Below are 14,794 nucleotides of genomic sequence, written 5' to 3'. Positions count from 1 at the left end.
GAAAATAAGGGAGGGACTGGTAACGAAGAAAGTAAAAGTGTGTGTGTGAGAGAGCCGGGGGGAGATTGAGGGTACGTTTGGAACGTAAATTACTCTCAACTTATCTTAACTTATCATTATAATTTTTTTAAATTTTAACATAAAATATAATAAACAATTTAACTTTTTCAAATCTTAAAATAATAATAATATTAAAAAATAATATTCTAATAATATTTTATCATCTCAACTCAACTCAACTCATTTCAACATCCAAATTCACACTGAGATGAACCGATGAAGACCGAGACAGAAGGGGAAAAAGAAAGAGTATATAGAGATTGTGGGTACGTTTGGATAACATGAATATTTGAGAAATGTTGAGAATGTTTATAAATAGTTATAAATAGAGATTGGAGTAAGTTTGTAGGTTCTATTGAGAGTATTTTGAATTGTTTACAAATGTAAAGTATGTTGAGTTGTTGACTTTTAGATAGGTAGTTGAAAAAAGTATGGGTCCTATAAATATTATAGTAATTTTATTTTTAGTAATAAATATTATAGTAATTTTATTATAGTGATTTTTTAATATTAACAAATATTGTAGTGATTTTATTTTATTTTTATATATAATAATGATAAATATTATAATAATTTTATTTTTAATTTATATATAATAGTGATAAATATTATAATAATTTTATTTTCACTTATATAATAGTGATAAATATTATAGTAATGTTATTTTTTATTTATATATAATAGTAATTTTATTTTTTTATTTATATATAATAGTGATTTTATTTTTTATTTATAATTATAGTGATTTTATTTTTTATTTATATATTATATTGATTTTATTTTTTATTTATATATTATAGTGATTTTATTTTTTATTTATATATAATAGTGATAAATATTATAGTGATTTCATTTTTTATTTATATATAATAGTGATAAATATTATAGTGATTTTATTTTTTATTTATATATAATAATGATAAATTTTATTAATTTTATTTTTTATTTTTTATTTTTATTTAATAGTAATAAATATTATTGATTTTATTTTTTATTTATATATAATAGTTATAAATATTATAGTGATTTTATTTTTATTTATATATAATAATAATAAATATTATAGAATGTTTGTGAATAGTTATGAGTAGAGATTGAAATGAGTTTATGGATCTCATTGAGAATATTTTAAGTTATTTAGTATGTAAAATATTTTTAATAGTACAAAAATATTTAAAAAATATTAAAATATTTTTGTTATCTAAACGCAGCCTGAAAATCAGAGACCCGTTGTAGTAGTTCACAAGGGCATCAGATTTTGTACTGAACGCCGGATTTTCGAAAAATAATAAGGTTTAAAAATCGGAAAATGATAAGATTACATTTACTACTAATTTACTCCTCTTTCTTAAAAATCTAGCCTTGTGCCTTGCAAAGACGAAAAAACCAAGAAGATTACAAAGGCTATAATGGAAGATGCTAAGGTCCACCCCAAACGTCCATCCAAAAAATGCACATCATAGTATTTTTTTTTAATATTAAAATAACACATATATACAAACAAATTCACTAATGATAATATTTTAAACATTTCAAAACAAAAAATGTAGTAGTGTGTATACTTGGATTGCACATTTGGGTGCAACCCAAGCATTTAAACTTGGATGACTTTCAAATGTGGCCTTCGTGTATTTTAATTTTTTTTTAATATTTAGAAAAATGATTATTAGTAAATTTATATTTTTTAAATATTTAAAAAATATTTGAAAAAAGAATACAATTACACTAAGGGGCACATATGCGGGTATTGTAGCATTGTCGTAAAGAATAATTCTTAAAATTGTAAAGAATTTATGCCTATTTCATTTCTCATACAAAATATTACACGCTGGACAATAATGGAAAAATTATTGTTTCTAATTGTAACAAAATTGAGAATACCACACACCCCCAACATACGAAGCCTAAAAAGTTTTAGACTTCGTTTGGTTATATAGATGAGATGAAATAAGATAAAAAATATATGAATAGTAGGAAGATAGTTTGTTAATAGTAATAAAATAATTTAAGTTAAAATATTTTATGGATTTTTGAAGAGAGAATTTTGAATAAAAATACTATAAAGTTAAAATATAGTGAAAATATTTTTTAATATTATTTTTAGTTTAGGATTTGAAAAACTTGAATTATTTTTTGTGTTTTGTTTAGAATTTGGTGTAATGATTAGATAATGATTAGATGAAAATTTTGAAAAATTAAAATTTTGAAATTGAAAAGTGTTTGTATTTGAATAGTATTTTAATGTTATAAGATGAGATAAGATAAGATAATCTATGAAACCAAACTGGGACCTTAATGTTAGGATAGTTATTTCAAAAATGCTAGAAGGGACAAGGGAGTAAGGCATGAAAATGCACGAAAGACATGTCATCACCATGAAAGGACTCTTTTACCCTTTTATTTTAGAATCCCTTTTCAGATAAAAAATGCTACAGTTGAAATGAAGGAAGAAATCCTAGCGGAGAACTGTGTGTAGTAGAGGACGCTTCTTCAAGAAATGACCTCGACATTATGGTTCTCCTCCAACACTTTCCTGAATCTTGTCGTTGTTGGGTTCCTTAGGTTCAGCTTTTCTGATCTTGTTCTTGTTCATGTGAGGAGACACAGTTTTCAAGTCCCCATGCTTTCTTTCATTTACATTTGCAACTCTATTGGCAGAAGACTTTGAAGACAATGAAATTGTTGGATGAGCCAAGACCTTATTTGCAGCTACTTTAGAGGTCCTTGCCCGTCCTGACATCATTCTTTCTAGAAGGGCTTTAATCCTTTCTCCCCCTCTCAGCCTGTTAGGCCACGTCAGGGGCCCAGACAATAGCCTGGGCCATGAAACTTGAACCTCGACATACTGATTCACGAAGAGGATAACCACCCCAAAAACCTCGGGAGAGAGGTTATCAATTTGTTATCTTTAGTAAGTGAAGTTTGAATATCTCATGACTTGATTTTCAAATGAAGGATGAGGCAGTTATCACTTCACGTCAAACAGAAGATATCAGAAGCTCTATTTACATTGCCCAGGTCTGACCATGAGGGGGCCTTTTTTTCACACTAAGGAAATAGGCATACTATATTGACTTAAGTATCCGAGACGTTCCCACGAACCCCCAAGACCTGTCTCTCTTTGGTTGTAAGTGATCGTGTGGGAGGAGCTACGAAACACATCCATAACTGTTGGCACCATCTTTGGGATTCTTGTTTCTCAGGAATGTGGTTTTCGAATGCCTGCCGCCACACAATCTCAAGCAACCAGGGATCAGGAAGCCAATTCAGTCAATATGGAAAGCAACGAGAAAAATGAGGTTCTTAAACGAAGAGATGGAGCTTCAGGAGAGAAGGCTATACCAAATCAGGTGGATAGAACAGAAGGGGAGTCATAAGGCACATGCAAACCTCCTCACGAAGAAGAGGCAAAGTAAATGCACCACGATTTGCGAATTCTCATGGATAAGTATGAAGAGACGGCGAAAAGAATAGGAGCATCTTCCGTATAGCGCAGGAATATGGCGGTTCCCCACCAGCAAAAGTTCAAAGTCCCAACGATGGAGATGTACGATGGCACCAAAGATCTCGTTGAGCATCTGGAGACTTTCAAGGCCCACATGACACTTCACGGGTTTCCTAGTGAAATTGCATGCCAAGCCTTCCCATTGACTCTGAAAGGGGTTGCCCAGGAGTGGTTTGGAGCCTTGCAGTCAGGATCAGTAGATAGTTTTGAGTATCTGGGTCGTCAATTCCTGACCCAGTTTATGGCAAGTCGAAGGAGGAGGAGACTAGCCGCGTATTTGCTAACTGTCAAGCAGAAAGAAGACGAGAGCTTGAAAATGTACCTCGCACGATTTAACAGGGAAAGGATGATGGCTGACGATTAGGACGAGAAGATAACACTGGCAACTTTACTAGGAGGAATATGGCCGAGGAGCCCGCCCCTTCATGGACGAATTAGCCAGGAAGACTCCGACCACTTTGCATGAATTCAAGGACAAAGCCGACGACTTTATCAATGTAGAAGATACATTGCGGGCACTAACAACACCCATACGCTCTGAGAAGGAACGATCAGAGGACCATGTGAAGAAAGGAACTTTGAAGAGGGATCGAGATGGAAGCTCAAAAACAAAGAAAGGTCAATATGAGGAAAGGCGGGAGACGAGCAAAAGGGCAAACTACCCTCGAACATAGTATTCCAGTATGAATGTGCAGGAAAAGACTCGAGAGTCCTATCAAGATGACAATCGAGGGTGGTAGTCGCAAAGATTCTGCTCTTATCACAACACCAGTGGTCACCGTACAGAGGATTGTCGTGCATTAAAGCAGACGATTGAAGAGATGCAAAATAATGGAGAACTTGAGAGGTTAGTAGCTTAGGCCACTGCCTCCCCCCCCAAGGCAAGTGACCGAGCGAAGGATAGATCGAGACCAAAGGCAAAGGTGGAGCAAAAGCCCTAGGGGCAGAAGGATGCCTCAAGAAGACTAGGATTCAAGATAGAATGCAAACCAAAGAAACCTCCCGCTAGGTGAAATTTGCACGATTGATGGGGGATGCACAGGTGGAGGACCTACTTCGTCAGGGCGGAAAACTATGCTTGGCAAGATAGGTACAAGGAAGTTTTTAGCATGGGAAGACCAGAGAAGCAACCCAAACTACATTCACCCATCACGATATCCTTTGGCGAGGATGACTGCAAAGGAGTGCTTTACTCACATGACGATGCTTTGATAGTCACCATGTTAATAGCCAACTATACCACCCAAAGAATCTTGATAGACAATGGGAGCTTAGCAGATATCTTATTATGGGAATTGTACGAGAAGATGGGAATTGGGCCAGGTCGGCTACGCCCAGCCCCTATGACGTTAAAAGGTTTCTTTGTTAAGACAGTTCAACCTGTGGGATCCATCGCCTTACCAGTCATAGTGGGATCCAGCCTGAGCACAACCACCACAATGATAGACTTTCTTGTAGTAAGAACTCGGTCAGCTTACAACACCATAATTGGTCACCCGACTCTGAATGCGATCAAGGCGATAACATCCACCTATCATCTAAAAGTGAAATTCCCCACAAAAGCGAGCATTGGTGAAGTATGTGGTGAGTAGGTGTTAGCTCGAGAGTGTTATGTACAAGAACTCCGATAAGGCGAGAAGGAGGTAAAGATGACAGAGAAGGAGAACCAATGCATTGTGGACTTCATCCCGCCACCACCAGAGAAAGAGCGCCCGAGGTGGAAACTAGAGATGAAAGTGCATTAAGACGAGGTGAGACCCACGAGCCTATGGAATTAGTCACTCTCGACTCAAAATACCCTTAATCCACTGTCAGGATTGGAACCAGGCTGAGTAAGGAGGAAAGGCGTCGATTGAAGGAACTCTTGGTAGAGCACAAGGACGTCTTCGCCTGGAGTCACGAGGACATGCTAGGAATTGGCAAATATGTCATAGAGCATCAGTTGAGCATAAGCTCTGAAGCTCTGCCAGTCAAGCAAAGAAATGGGAGTTTCAGAACCGAGAAGTACGCGGCAATCATCGAAGAAGTGGATCGGCTACTAGCAGTGAGATTTATCAAAGAAGTTCAATACCTCGAGTGGCTTTCAAATGTAGTACTGGTAAAGAAAGCCAGCAACAAATGGCGAATGTGCATGGACTTCACAGACCCTAACAAGGCTTGCCCTAAATACAATTGTCCCCTACCGCGAATAGACCTAATTGTAGATTTAACAGCGAGACATAAGATGTTAAGTTTCATGGATGCGTACTCGAGGTACAACCAAATTAAGATGAGTCGAGGTGATCAGGAGAAAATAGCGTTTATAACTGACCGAAGGCTATATTACTATAAAGTCATGCCCTTCGGGCTAAAAAATGCTGAAGCCACGTGTTAGAGATTAGTGAACAAAATGTTCAAAGAGCAGATAGGTCGTAACATGGAGGTTTACGTTGATGGTTTTCTAGTTAAAAGCAAATAACCAGGGTTGCATGTCAAAGATCTAAGAGAGGCTTTCGAAGTGCTAAAGTGTTATAAAATGAAGTTAAACCTGACCAAGTGAGCATTCAGAGTACGGTCAGGAAAATTCTTGTGCTTTATGGTTTCAGAAATAGGAATTGAAGCAAATCCAAAGAAAGTGCAAGCCATCACCAAAATGAAATCGCCAAGGAACTTGAATGCAGTTTAGCAGCTAGCAGGAAAAGTGGCAGCACTTAATAGGTTTATGTTCCGATCGATGGACAGATGTTTGCCGTTCTTTCGAGTATTGCGAAAGGCTCAAAGCTGGGACAACGAATGTGAAGAAACCTTTGCACAGTTGAAACAATATTTAACCAACCCTCCATTGCTAAGTCAAACCAAGCGGGGGGAACCCTTGTTGCTATATTTGGTGGTCACACTGGACGAAGTATCAGCAGCTCTACTGCAAGAGAAAGAAGGGGTACAACAACCAGTGTATTACATCAGTCGACCCTTAAGGGGATCAGAAACCCGATATCCAAAGATTGAGATGATGGCTTTTGCAATGGTAATAGCTGCCTGACTGCTACGACCTTACTTTGCATCCCATAAAGGTGGTAACGGGGTCGCCCCTTCAAAAGGTGTTACAATGGCCGAATACCTCGGGATGATTGATAAAATGAGCCATAGAATTAAGCGAGTTTGATATCACGTACATTCCAAAAACGGCAGTGAAAGGGAAAGTTTTAGCCAATTTCTTGGTGGAGTTCTCCAAGTTGCCTGAAGAGGAACCACATATGCTAGTTGGAAGATCATGCCAGCTGGAGGTGGAATGGGAGTATACATAGTAATGAGGAGTGAGACTGAAAAATATTACTCCATAAGGTTGGGGTTTAATTAAGGTTACTAATAACGAGGTCGAGTATGAAGTGTTACTGGCAGGGCTGGTGATAGTCGAAAACTGAGGAGTAAGTGAAGTAGAAATCAAAGCAGGCTCACAAGTCGTGGTAGGTCAAGTAACCGAAGAATACTTAACAAAAGGTGAAAGATTAAAATAGTATTTATAGTTGGTGCAGGAAAAGCGTGATCGGCTTCGATATTTCCAAATTGCCTGAGTTTCGCGATTTGAAAATTGGAAAGCACACAAACTAGCACGAGCTACGCTGGCGAAGGAAGATGAAGCTCTGCCTTGGAATGTAATCAGACGAGTACTGGAGACGCCAGCCATCGGGGTTGAAGTGTTAGAGATAAGCGCAAGCACGCCCGAGTGGGCAAACGACATTATTAGATTCTTGATGACTAGAGAATTCCCAGCCATTAGGGAAGAAGCCAGAAAGGTCAGGAGCAAAGCAACCCATTTCACAATAATGGAGGGCACGTTATATAAGTGGGGATTCTCAAACCCCCTCTAAAGATGCATGTCGAAAGAGGAAGCCAGGTACATCATGGAGGAAGTACACACGGGTGTTTGTGGAAACCATGCAGGAGGAAGAGCCTTGGCGGCAAAAATCGTAAGGGTTGGGTATTACTAGCCGAATGCCTTGAAGGACGCAAAGGAGTTCACCAAGAGATGTCTGTAGTGTCAGTTGCACGCCCCTGTCCCGAGCAATCCACCCGAGGACTTGAAATCTGTATTTTCCCCTTGGCCGTTTGCTCTGTAGGGGATAAACCTGGTATGCTCTCTACCAAGTTGCAAAGGGAGAGCTAAGTTTATTATCATCACTGTCGTTTACTTTACAAAGTGGGCTGAAGCTGAAACTATGATAAAGATAACCTCCCAAAATGTGACGAAATTTCTGTGGAAGGCAGTGGTGTGTCGATTTGGGATACCCCAGAGTATCATCTCCGACAATAGCAAGCAATCTGACTTCGAGCACTATCGAAGCTGGTGCACTCAACTTGGAATCAAGATCAAGTACTCATCCTCGAGACATCCACAGGCTAATGATCAGGTTGAAGCAAATAATTGGGAATGTTGAAGCAAAGGTTAAACAAGAAGAAAGGGGCATGGGTGGAAGAATTGCCAGGAATCCTATGGGCATACAGGACCATGGCCAAAACACCAATAGGGGAGACACCTTTTGCCCTAGCTTATAAAAGTAGTTATACCGATCGAAGTAGGAAGCCATAGGACACATAATTTTAACCTCGACCAAAATGTATGGGCACTAGAAGTGAACCTGGATCTAATAGAAGAAATGAGGGCTGAAACGGAGGTCAGGGCAACCACCCACAAAAGGAAAACAAAGCAATATTACAACAAGAGGGTTAAACCAAGATCCTTCAAGGTGGGGGACTTGGTCCTCAAAGAAATCGGAGTTACCACGTCAGAGGAAGGGAAGCTCGGGCCTCGATGGGAAGGGCCCTACGTAGTGACAACCAACAACCGTCCAGGAAGCTATTGCCTTAAGGATGTCGTAGGAAAAGAACTGCCACACCCGTGGAATGCAGAATACTTAAAGAAATATTTTACATGATTTATTCCATGTAATTATTTTTATGCAATAAAAGATGTGGCAGGAGTTGTGGCTATTCTCCAATGTTCCGCTTTTCGCAATTCTTTCTTATGCAGGTTACTCGCCCATAACTAACGTGGTCGAGGCTTCCTCCCACCAGACTTAGGTGAGTAACATGAGTTTACTCGCCCATAACTTATGCGGTCAAGGCATCCTCTCGCCAGACTTAGGCGAGTAACATGAGTTCACTCTCCCATAATTTACGCGGTCGAAGCATCCTCCTGCTATACTTAGTTGAGTAGCAAGAGTTTACTCGCCCATAACTTGCTCGGTCGAGGCATCCTTCCGCCAAACTTAGGCAAGTAACATAAGTTTACTTGCCCATAACTTCGGTCTAGGTATCTTCCTGCTAGACTTAGGCGAGTAACATGAGTTTACTTGCCCATACCTTACGCGGTCAAGGTATCCTCCTGCTAGACGTAGGCAAGTAACATGAGTTTATTCGCCCATAACTTACGCGGTCGAGGTATCCTCCCATCAGACTTAGGCGAGTAACAAGAGTTTACTTGTCCATAACTTGTGCGGTCGAGGCATTCTCCCGCCAGAGTTAAGCGAGTAACATGAGTTTACTCGCTCATAACTTACGCAGTCGAGGCATCCTCCCGCCAGACTTAGGCGAGTAACAAGAGTTTACTCACCCATAACTTACATGGTCGAGGCATCCTCCCGCCAACTTAAACGCCACGGCTAAGCAGCCTAAATACGCGAAAAGATTATACGGTGACAACCAAAGGTAGTAAAAACGATGACAACCAAAAGTAGTAAATCAACACGCGAATGATAACATTAAAACATTCCTTAAGATGGAAACATTCCTTAACAAATACAATGTTCATGAACATCATTTTGAGAATACATGCTTCCTAAACTAAATACAAAGATAAAGAAAGTTTTTCAAGAGCGGTGAGGAGGAGGAAAGGCATCTGGCATGGTGTCTCTCCAAAGGGAATAAAAAATATGGTAAGCAGAGGAATTGGCACTATTCGACTTCCAGTCGAAGGAGCGAAGATCTGTCTCAGGATGGTTAAGTAGCAATTCCCTCAGTTGTTTGATCCCAAGCTTAAATCCAAGACCCCAATCTCGGCCTCGAATGGTATAGGTAGTTGTTAATTGAGGGAGAATGCGAGTAACTTCACTCTGAGAACGAGCTAACTTGACATTCAGCTTGGTCACTTTTGTCTTCGATTTTGACAGTTGTTTCTTGTTGGATTCCAAGATCTAGTTCAGTTGCAAATAATGGTGGTCATGTTCTTTCAGCTCCTTTTTCGCGGCCTCCAGATCTTGTTCCACCCTGACTTTCTCGCCCTCTGCTATGCTCAGCCGAGTATTGGCTTCTCGGCACCCTTCCTTAGAGTTCAACAGGCGAGCAGCATAATCAGTCTTCGCCTTCTTAAGATGGGCAACTATACTGTCCTGTTCAGCTCCACTAGCTTCAGCTTTGCGTCGACATTGGCTGGCCTCCTCTAAGGAGCTCACCACCTCTGATATAAGCAAATAACCTGACCAAACAAGGAGACAATCTCATCCTCGAGCTTACGAGAGCGGGACTCAACTCGGGATAACTCCTCTACCATTTCCTCCTACTCGGATTGTGCGGAGAGGACAACCCTATGAGCACTACCAATAAAGGACCACATGGATTGGTTTTCTTCCAACTCCAAACAATCCTCAACCAAGGCAGCCGCCAATCGGTCAACTCCTTGGAAACCCAACTAGAGCAGCAAGGTAAGAAAACTAAAACTAATGTTTCTAGAATCATAACATAAAGATTAAAACTTTGGACTGAGTTTTTTCACCCCCATACATAAGAAGTACTAAAATCTGAAGGTTATATTATATACATATTAGATGCATATTATACATTATATATAAGCACTAAGATCTATTAGCCTCTCTCTCATACTTGCGGGAGAAATTTGAGTCTAGATTTATCTCATCTATTAATTGATATTTTCAATAGCAATGTAGCATATTTCTCGACATACATGTTAATAAAGGAATTAGATTGTTATTAAAAAACAAAAAAAGAACTAGATTTACCCAAATCGCAAGGACTGGGGCCAAAACTTTGCAGTCCAAGTTGGGAAGCTTCTCAGCAGTCGATTTCAATGGCAGTCTCAGTAATGCTGCGTGGTCGATTTCAATGGCCCTACAAAAAGAGGGATTTCTAGAGAAGAGAAGAAAATGGGGTGGGGGTGGGGGTTCCTATACGAAACAAAAAAGAGAGGATGTTTTGTACGTGATGTTAGAAAAATGAGGAAATTTAAATTTGGTTATTTTATTATTATTTAATCCAAGTCATCAAAAAATGCTTCCACATAGCATTGTTTTTTTTGCTCAATAATTTTTATAGAATTTATTTAATGTTTTTATAGAATTATTTATTATTTATTTAATGTTCTCCAAAATCACGTACTTATTATCTATTTTTTTGATAATTTTATTATTATTTTATGATATAATATTAAACGATTAGAAATTATTTATTTTATTTTATTTATAAATTTATTATTATTTAATATCACGTATAAAATGACGAGAGGAGTGAATGATTTGCAGATTTTTTTTTTTTTATCAGGAAATCTGCCCCTGATGACGGACCTGTTTGGTTCCTGCTGCGACATTAGTAGCTTTACCCGCTTCCTTCCACACCGAGAAATCAAAGCCACGAGCCTCAAATCTTAATTCTCAGTCTCACAGGTTTGTCACCCGTTCCCCCCAAAAATCCGTTCTTCTTTTGGAAAATATTTTGCGATTTTACACCTTCCGTTTGCCGCGAGTTTTCTTATAGTCTTTACAATTTGAAGTTTTTTATGCGATAGATAATATATGTACACCTTCTTTTCGATTGGCATGTGCAATGTATGAAATTATGGTGGCTTTACAATCAATTAGCTTGATAATTTTTTCGATCGGTTTGGCTGCTGATAATTCGTCCTGGAAAATAAATGAAAATTTCACCCTTTTTTCCAACACTTGGTTTGCGCTGGCCGTTAAAATGTACTGCCATCTTTCTTTTTCGTTTGATCGTTTCGGAACCAAGCAAATGATAATTGTTTGTTTCTTTAATTTATTAATCCGTTGAACATATAATTGGAATGAAACCCCGGATAGACAGACACCTTGCTTATCTCCCTGATCTGAAAAGAGTGGCTAGTTTACCTAAACTTTTTGACTTTTCTTTCTCATCAAGAGAGAGGTTTTCTTTGAAAGAAATTTTTCTTAGAATGCGATTTTTATCTTCATAACTCTGTGTTTCGGTATGCTGAGTGGTCTCGTGGGGATGTGGAAATTGAATTGAGTTCATCGTGTTCTACATTTTTGGATTTCAAATCGTTTTTAGATTTTTTTTAGCAGTTGAGTTGATTTATATATCTTAGTATTTTAATTCTTGGGATATCTCCAAATGCTGAAACTTGAATCCTGTACTCTTTTTGAGCCCCAATTTGATTAGGATTTGGTTTTGCTGCTTACGGATGAGATAGGGAGGTAAGGAAAAATCAAGGTTTCATTAATGTAATGGAGATTTATTAGACTATATGAAGAAATGGATAAGTTTTACGACTTCAAATCCTATGTTTCTTATGATTTTGCATATTTTATGAATAAATTACAGGATAATTTTCATTCAATGAATCATAAGCCAGGGCACTTAGTGTCTTTTCTGTCGTCTATCATACCACTGAGGATTTAGCATAGTCAAATTGCAAAAACTGGTTTAGGTATTGAAGCCCCCAGCATGTGGTTGGGTTGTCAGGTTCTGCAAAATGCTGCGTGTTTGAGGCTTATGGTTCTTTTTCACATCTTGCAGGCTTTCACCCATGCACAGTATTGCAATGGAACATCTAGATAGTGGATCAGACAGTGTCAGTCAAGTAGAATTGACTGAACCTCCTCTTATATGTGGACTTTCAGATGACATTGCTCTTCTCTGCCTAGCAAGAGTTCCTCGAAAGTACCATACACTGCTCAAGTGTGTCTCAAAAAGATGGAGAGACCTAGTTTGCAGTGAAGAGTGGCATTCTTACCGCCGAAAGCATAAACTCGATGAGACTTGGGTTTATGCACTGTGTCGAGACAAGTTTGATCGGGCTTGCTGTTATGTGTTGGACCCCAACTCATCAAGAAGATGCTGGAAACCCATTGAAGGGCTTCCACCTCGCAGCTTGAAGAGAAAAGGGATCGGTTTTGAAGTATTGGGAAAGAAAGTATACTTATTGGGTGGCTGTAGTTGGTCTGAAGATGCTACCAATGAAGTCTACTGCTATGATGCTTCAATGAGTTCCTGGAGTGATGCAGCTCCATTGTCAACTGCAAGGTAATACTCCTCACTTGCACTGCACACTGGTAAATGCTGTGTTCTTCACATTCAATTGAGCTTAACCTTCTGGAAGCCTACTCTTTATGAAATCTGTGGAAGTCGTAAGATTCTGTTCCTCATGATTAATATCATTGGATCGGTGACATTAATTTTGTCCTAAAGATATCGGGTGTCTTTGGTGCTTTTTTAATACAGATTTGTTCACTTATAAAAAATGTTAATATCATTAGCTAGCTGTAACCTGTTGACACAGTGAGACATGAAAAATAGGATTGATTGCTATATCTTTTTCTGCATCATGTCATATATAAGAATAATATTTTCTTTTTTGAATTTCATTTGGGTCAGAAGTACAAATGATCCAATTTTCAGCATCTTACTTTCAAAATTGGGTGTTTAAAGAGTGTGTTGACTCTTGTTTATGAAGTGCTGAATTCAATAGGGGCGCTTTTGCACTACAACTAGCAGCCCCATTCTTATTATTAGTAAGATAGGTTCGGAACTCTTTTTATTAGAGAAAGGAGAAAGGGGATTCCCTTGTCAATAAACCAACTTACAAATAGATTTTTTCAATCTATATTGTGCAGTTGGGTTCAAGTTTTGTTTGCTTGGATTTAAACATTTGGGGAGCGGTGTAGTAACAATAAAAGGCACAGTTACCTACCCTCCCAAAAAAAACCTCCTTGAATGGGCTTTCCAACATCTTCTTGATGAGTTTGGGAAAGAAAAAGGGTTGGCAAGAATTCCCTTTGTAAGTCCTATTTTGGAAGCCCTTGCATTTTTTTTCTTGGTTGGCGGAAAAGTACTTTTAAAAGCCCTTGCATTCAATCTATGATCTCGATCTCTCTCTCTCTCACAATACAATGTCCGCTTGTTGGATCTGGCCTTTTTCCCTCTCTGATTTGGCATGTGGAGTTTGATTGACCTCAAGAGGACGATGAAATTCTTTTCCCTGTATGCATTGAAGTGATTAGGTGAATATTACTCTTTTAATCGCTATCTCCCAATGAAACTCTGGTCAGAGATTGTTTAAATATCAAGTTTATTTTTATTTTAAGTTAATTCAATGGTCAAGCATGATGCATGTACACTAGTATGTGTTTCCCTGTAACTTTGTTTCTTCCTCAAAGATCATTTTCTTTTCCCTGGCGGTGGAAGACTGGAAATCATTTTGAAGTTTCATGTATTCAGGTGTTATTTTGCTTGTGAAGTTTTAGATGAGAAAATCTATGCCATTGGTGGGTTAGATTCAAATTCAAGCAATCCACATTCGGTGGATATTTATGACCCTCATACAAATGATTGGAAGTCTCAACCAGACCCAAAAATTATTCCTGAAATTGAAGATTCCATAGTCATGGATAGGAGGATTTATACTCGCAGTGGCACTTCTGCTGTAACTTCTGATGTGCATGCAGTGGTTTATGAACCATCAAGTGGCAGGTGGCAGCATGCAGATGCCGATTTGGTGTCGGGATGGCGGGGACCGGCCGTTGTTTTGGATGGGACTCTGTACGTATTGGATCAGAGTTCAGGAACCAGGCTGATAATGTGGCAGAAGGAAACCAGGGAATGGGTGCCAGTTGGTAGGTTGTCACCTTTGCTTACAAGACCACCCTGCCAGATAGTTGCTGTTGGGAAAAGCATTTTTGTTGTGGGAAAGGGGCTGAGCACCGTGATCGTCGATGTTGGCAACGTAGGGAATATTGGTGGGGTAATAATAAGTTCTTCTATACCGAAATTAACTTCTGATGATGATGTAATTAGCTGTAAATGTTTAGCACTTTGATTCTATGTGTAAGTGGTTAAATTAACTGTTGTTTGATACTCTGGATATATTACTCTATTTGGCGGCACATTGGAACACATTCGACATTATCTTGTTTATACTTTAAAAAAATGTCCCTCGTGTTTTGTATTGATCACTATGCTGAAGGGGAAAATACTCTTCATTTC

The 14,794-nt window shown here is 38.5% G+C and overlaps 2 protein-coding genes across 2 annotated transcripts; both read left to right on the top strand.

Moving 5' to 3' along the window:
* Positions 1 to 3,990: 3,990 nt before the first annotated feature.
* LOC109019625 lies at positions 3,991 to 5,157 on the top strand. The gene is made up of 3 exons (XM_019001963.1): positions 3,991 to 4,238; positions 4,338 to 4,412; positions 4,608 to 5,157. The coding sequence occupies exons 1-3, from the start codon at positions 3,991 to 3,993 to the stop codon at positions 5,155 to 5,157; spliced, it is 873 nt and encodes a 290-aa protein (XP_018857508.1).
* Positions 5,158 to 11,076: 5,919 nt separating this feature from the next.
* On the top strand, positions 11,077 to 14,738 carry LOC109019620 (F-box/kelch-repeat protein SKIP4). Its single transcript, XM_019001960.2, has 3 exons — positions 11,077 to 11,217; positions 12,329 to 12,835; positions 14,030 to 14,738. Exons 2-3 carry the CDS (start codon positions 12,339 to 12,341, stop codon positions 14,625 to 14,627), a joined length of 1,095 nt encoding a protein of 364 aa, XP_018857505.1. The 5' UTR covers positions 11,077 to 11,217; positions 12,329 to 12,338; the 3' UTR covers positions 14,628 to 14,738.
* The last annotated feature ends 56 nt before the right edge of the window (positions 14,739 to 14,794 follow it).

Source organism: Juglans regia, chromosome 7, assembly GCF_001411555.2.
Source record: "Juglans regia cultivar Chandler chromosome 7, Walnut 2.0, whole genome shotgun sequence".
In the NCBI taxonomy this organism is placed as follows: domain Eukaryota; kingdom Viridiplantae; phylum Streptophyta; class Magnoliopsida; order Fagales; family Juglandaceae; genus Juglans; species Juglans regia.
Note: the sequence above shows the minus strand (reverse complement) of the source record. Positions and strands in the feature narration are given on the sequence as shown.

Coding starts and splice junctions, on each gene's coding strand:
- LOC109019625 (XM_019001963.1), top strand. CDS start 3,991: ATGGACGAATTAGCCAGGAAGACTCCGACCACTTTGCATGAATTCAAG. Junction 4,239..4,337: donor GCAAACTACCCTCGAACATA/GTATTCCAGTAT, acceptor TCACAACACCAG/TGGTCACCGTACAGAGGATT. Junction 4,413..4,607: donor AATAATGGAGAACTTGAGAG/GTTAGTAGCTTA, acceptor GGGGATGCACAG/GTGGAGGACCTACTTCGTCA.
- LOC109019620 (XM_019001960.2), top strand. CDS start 12,339: ATGCACAGTATTGCAATGGAACATCTAGATAGTGGATCAGACAGTGTC. Junction 12,836..14,029: donor GCTCCATTGTCAACTGCAAG/GTAATACTCCTC, acceptor TCATGTATTCAG/GTGTTATTTTGCTTGTGAAG.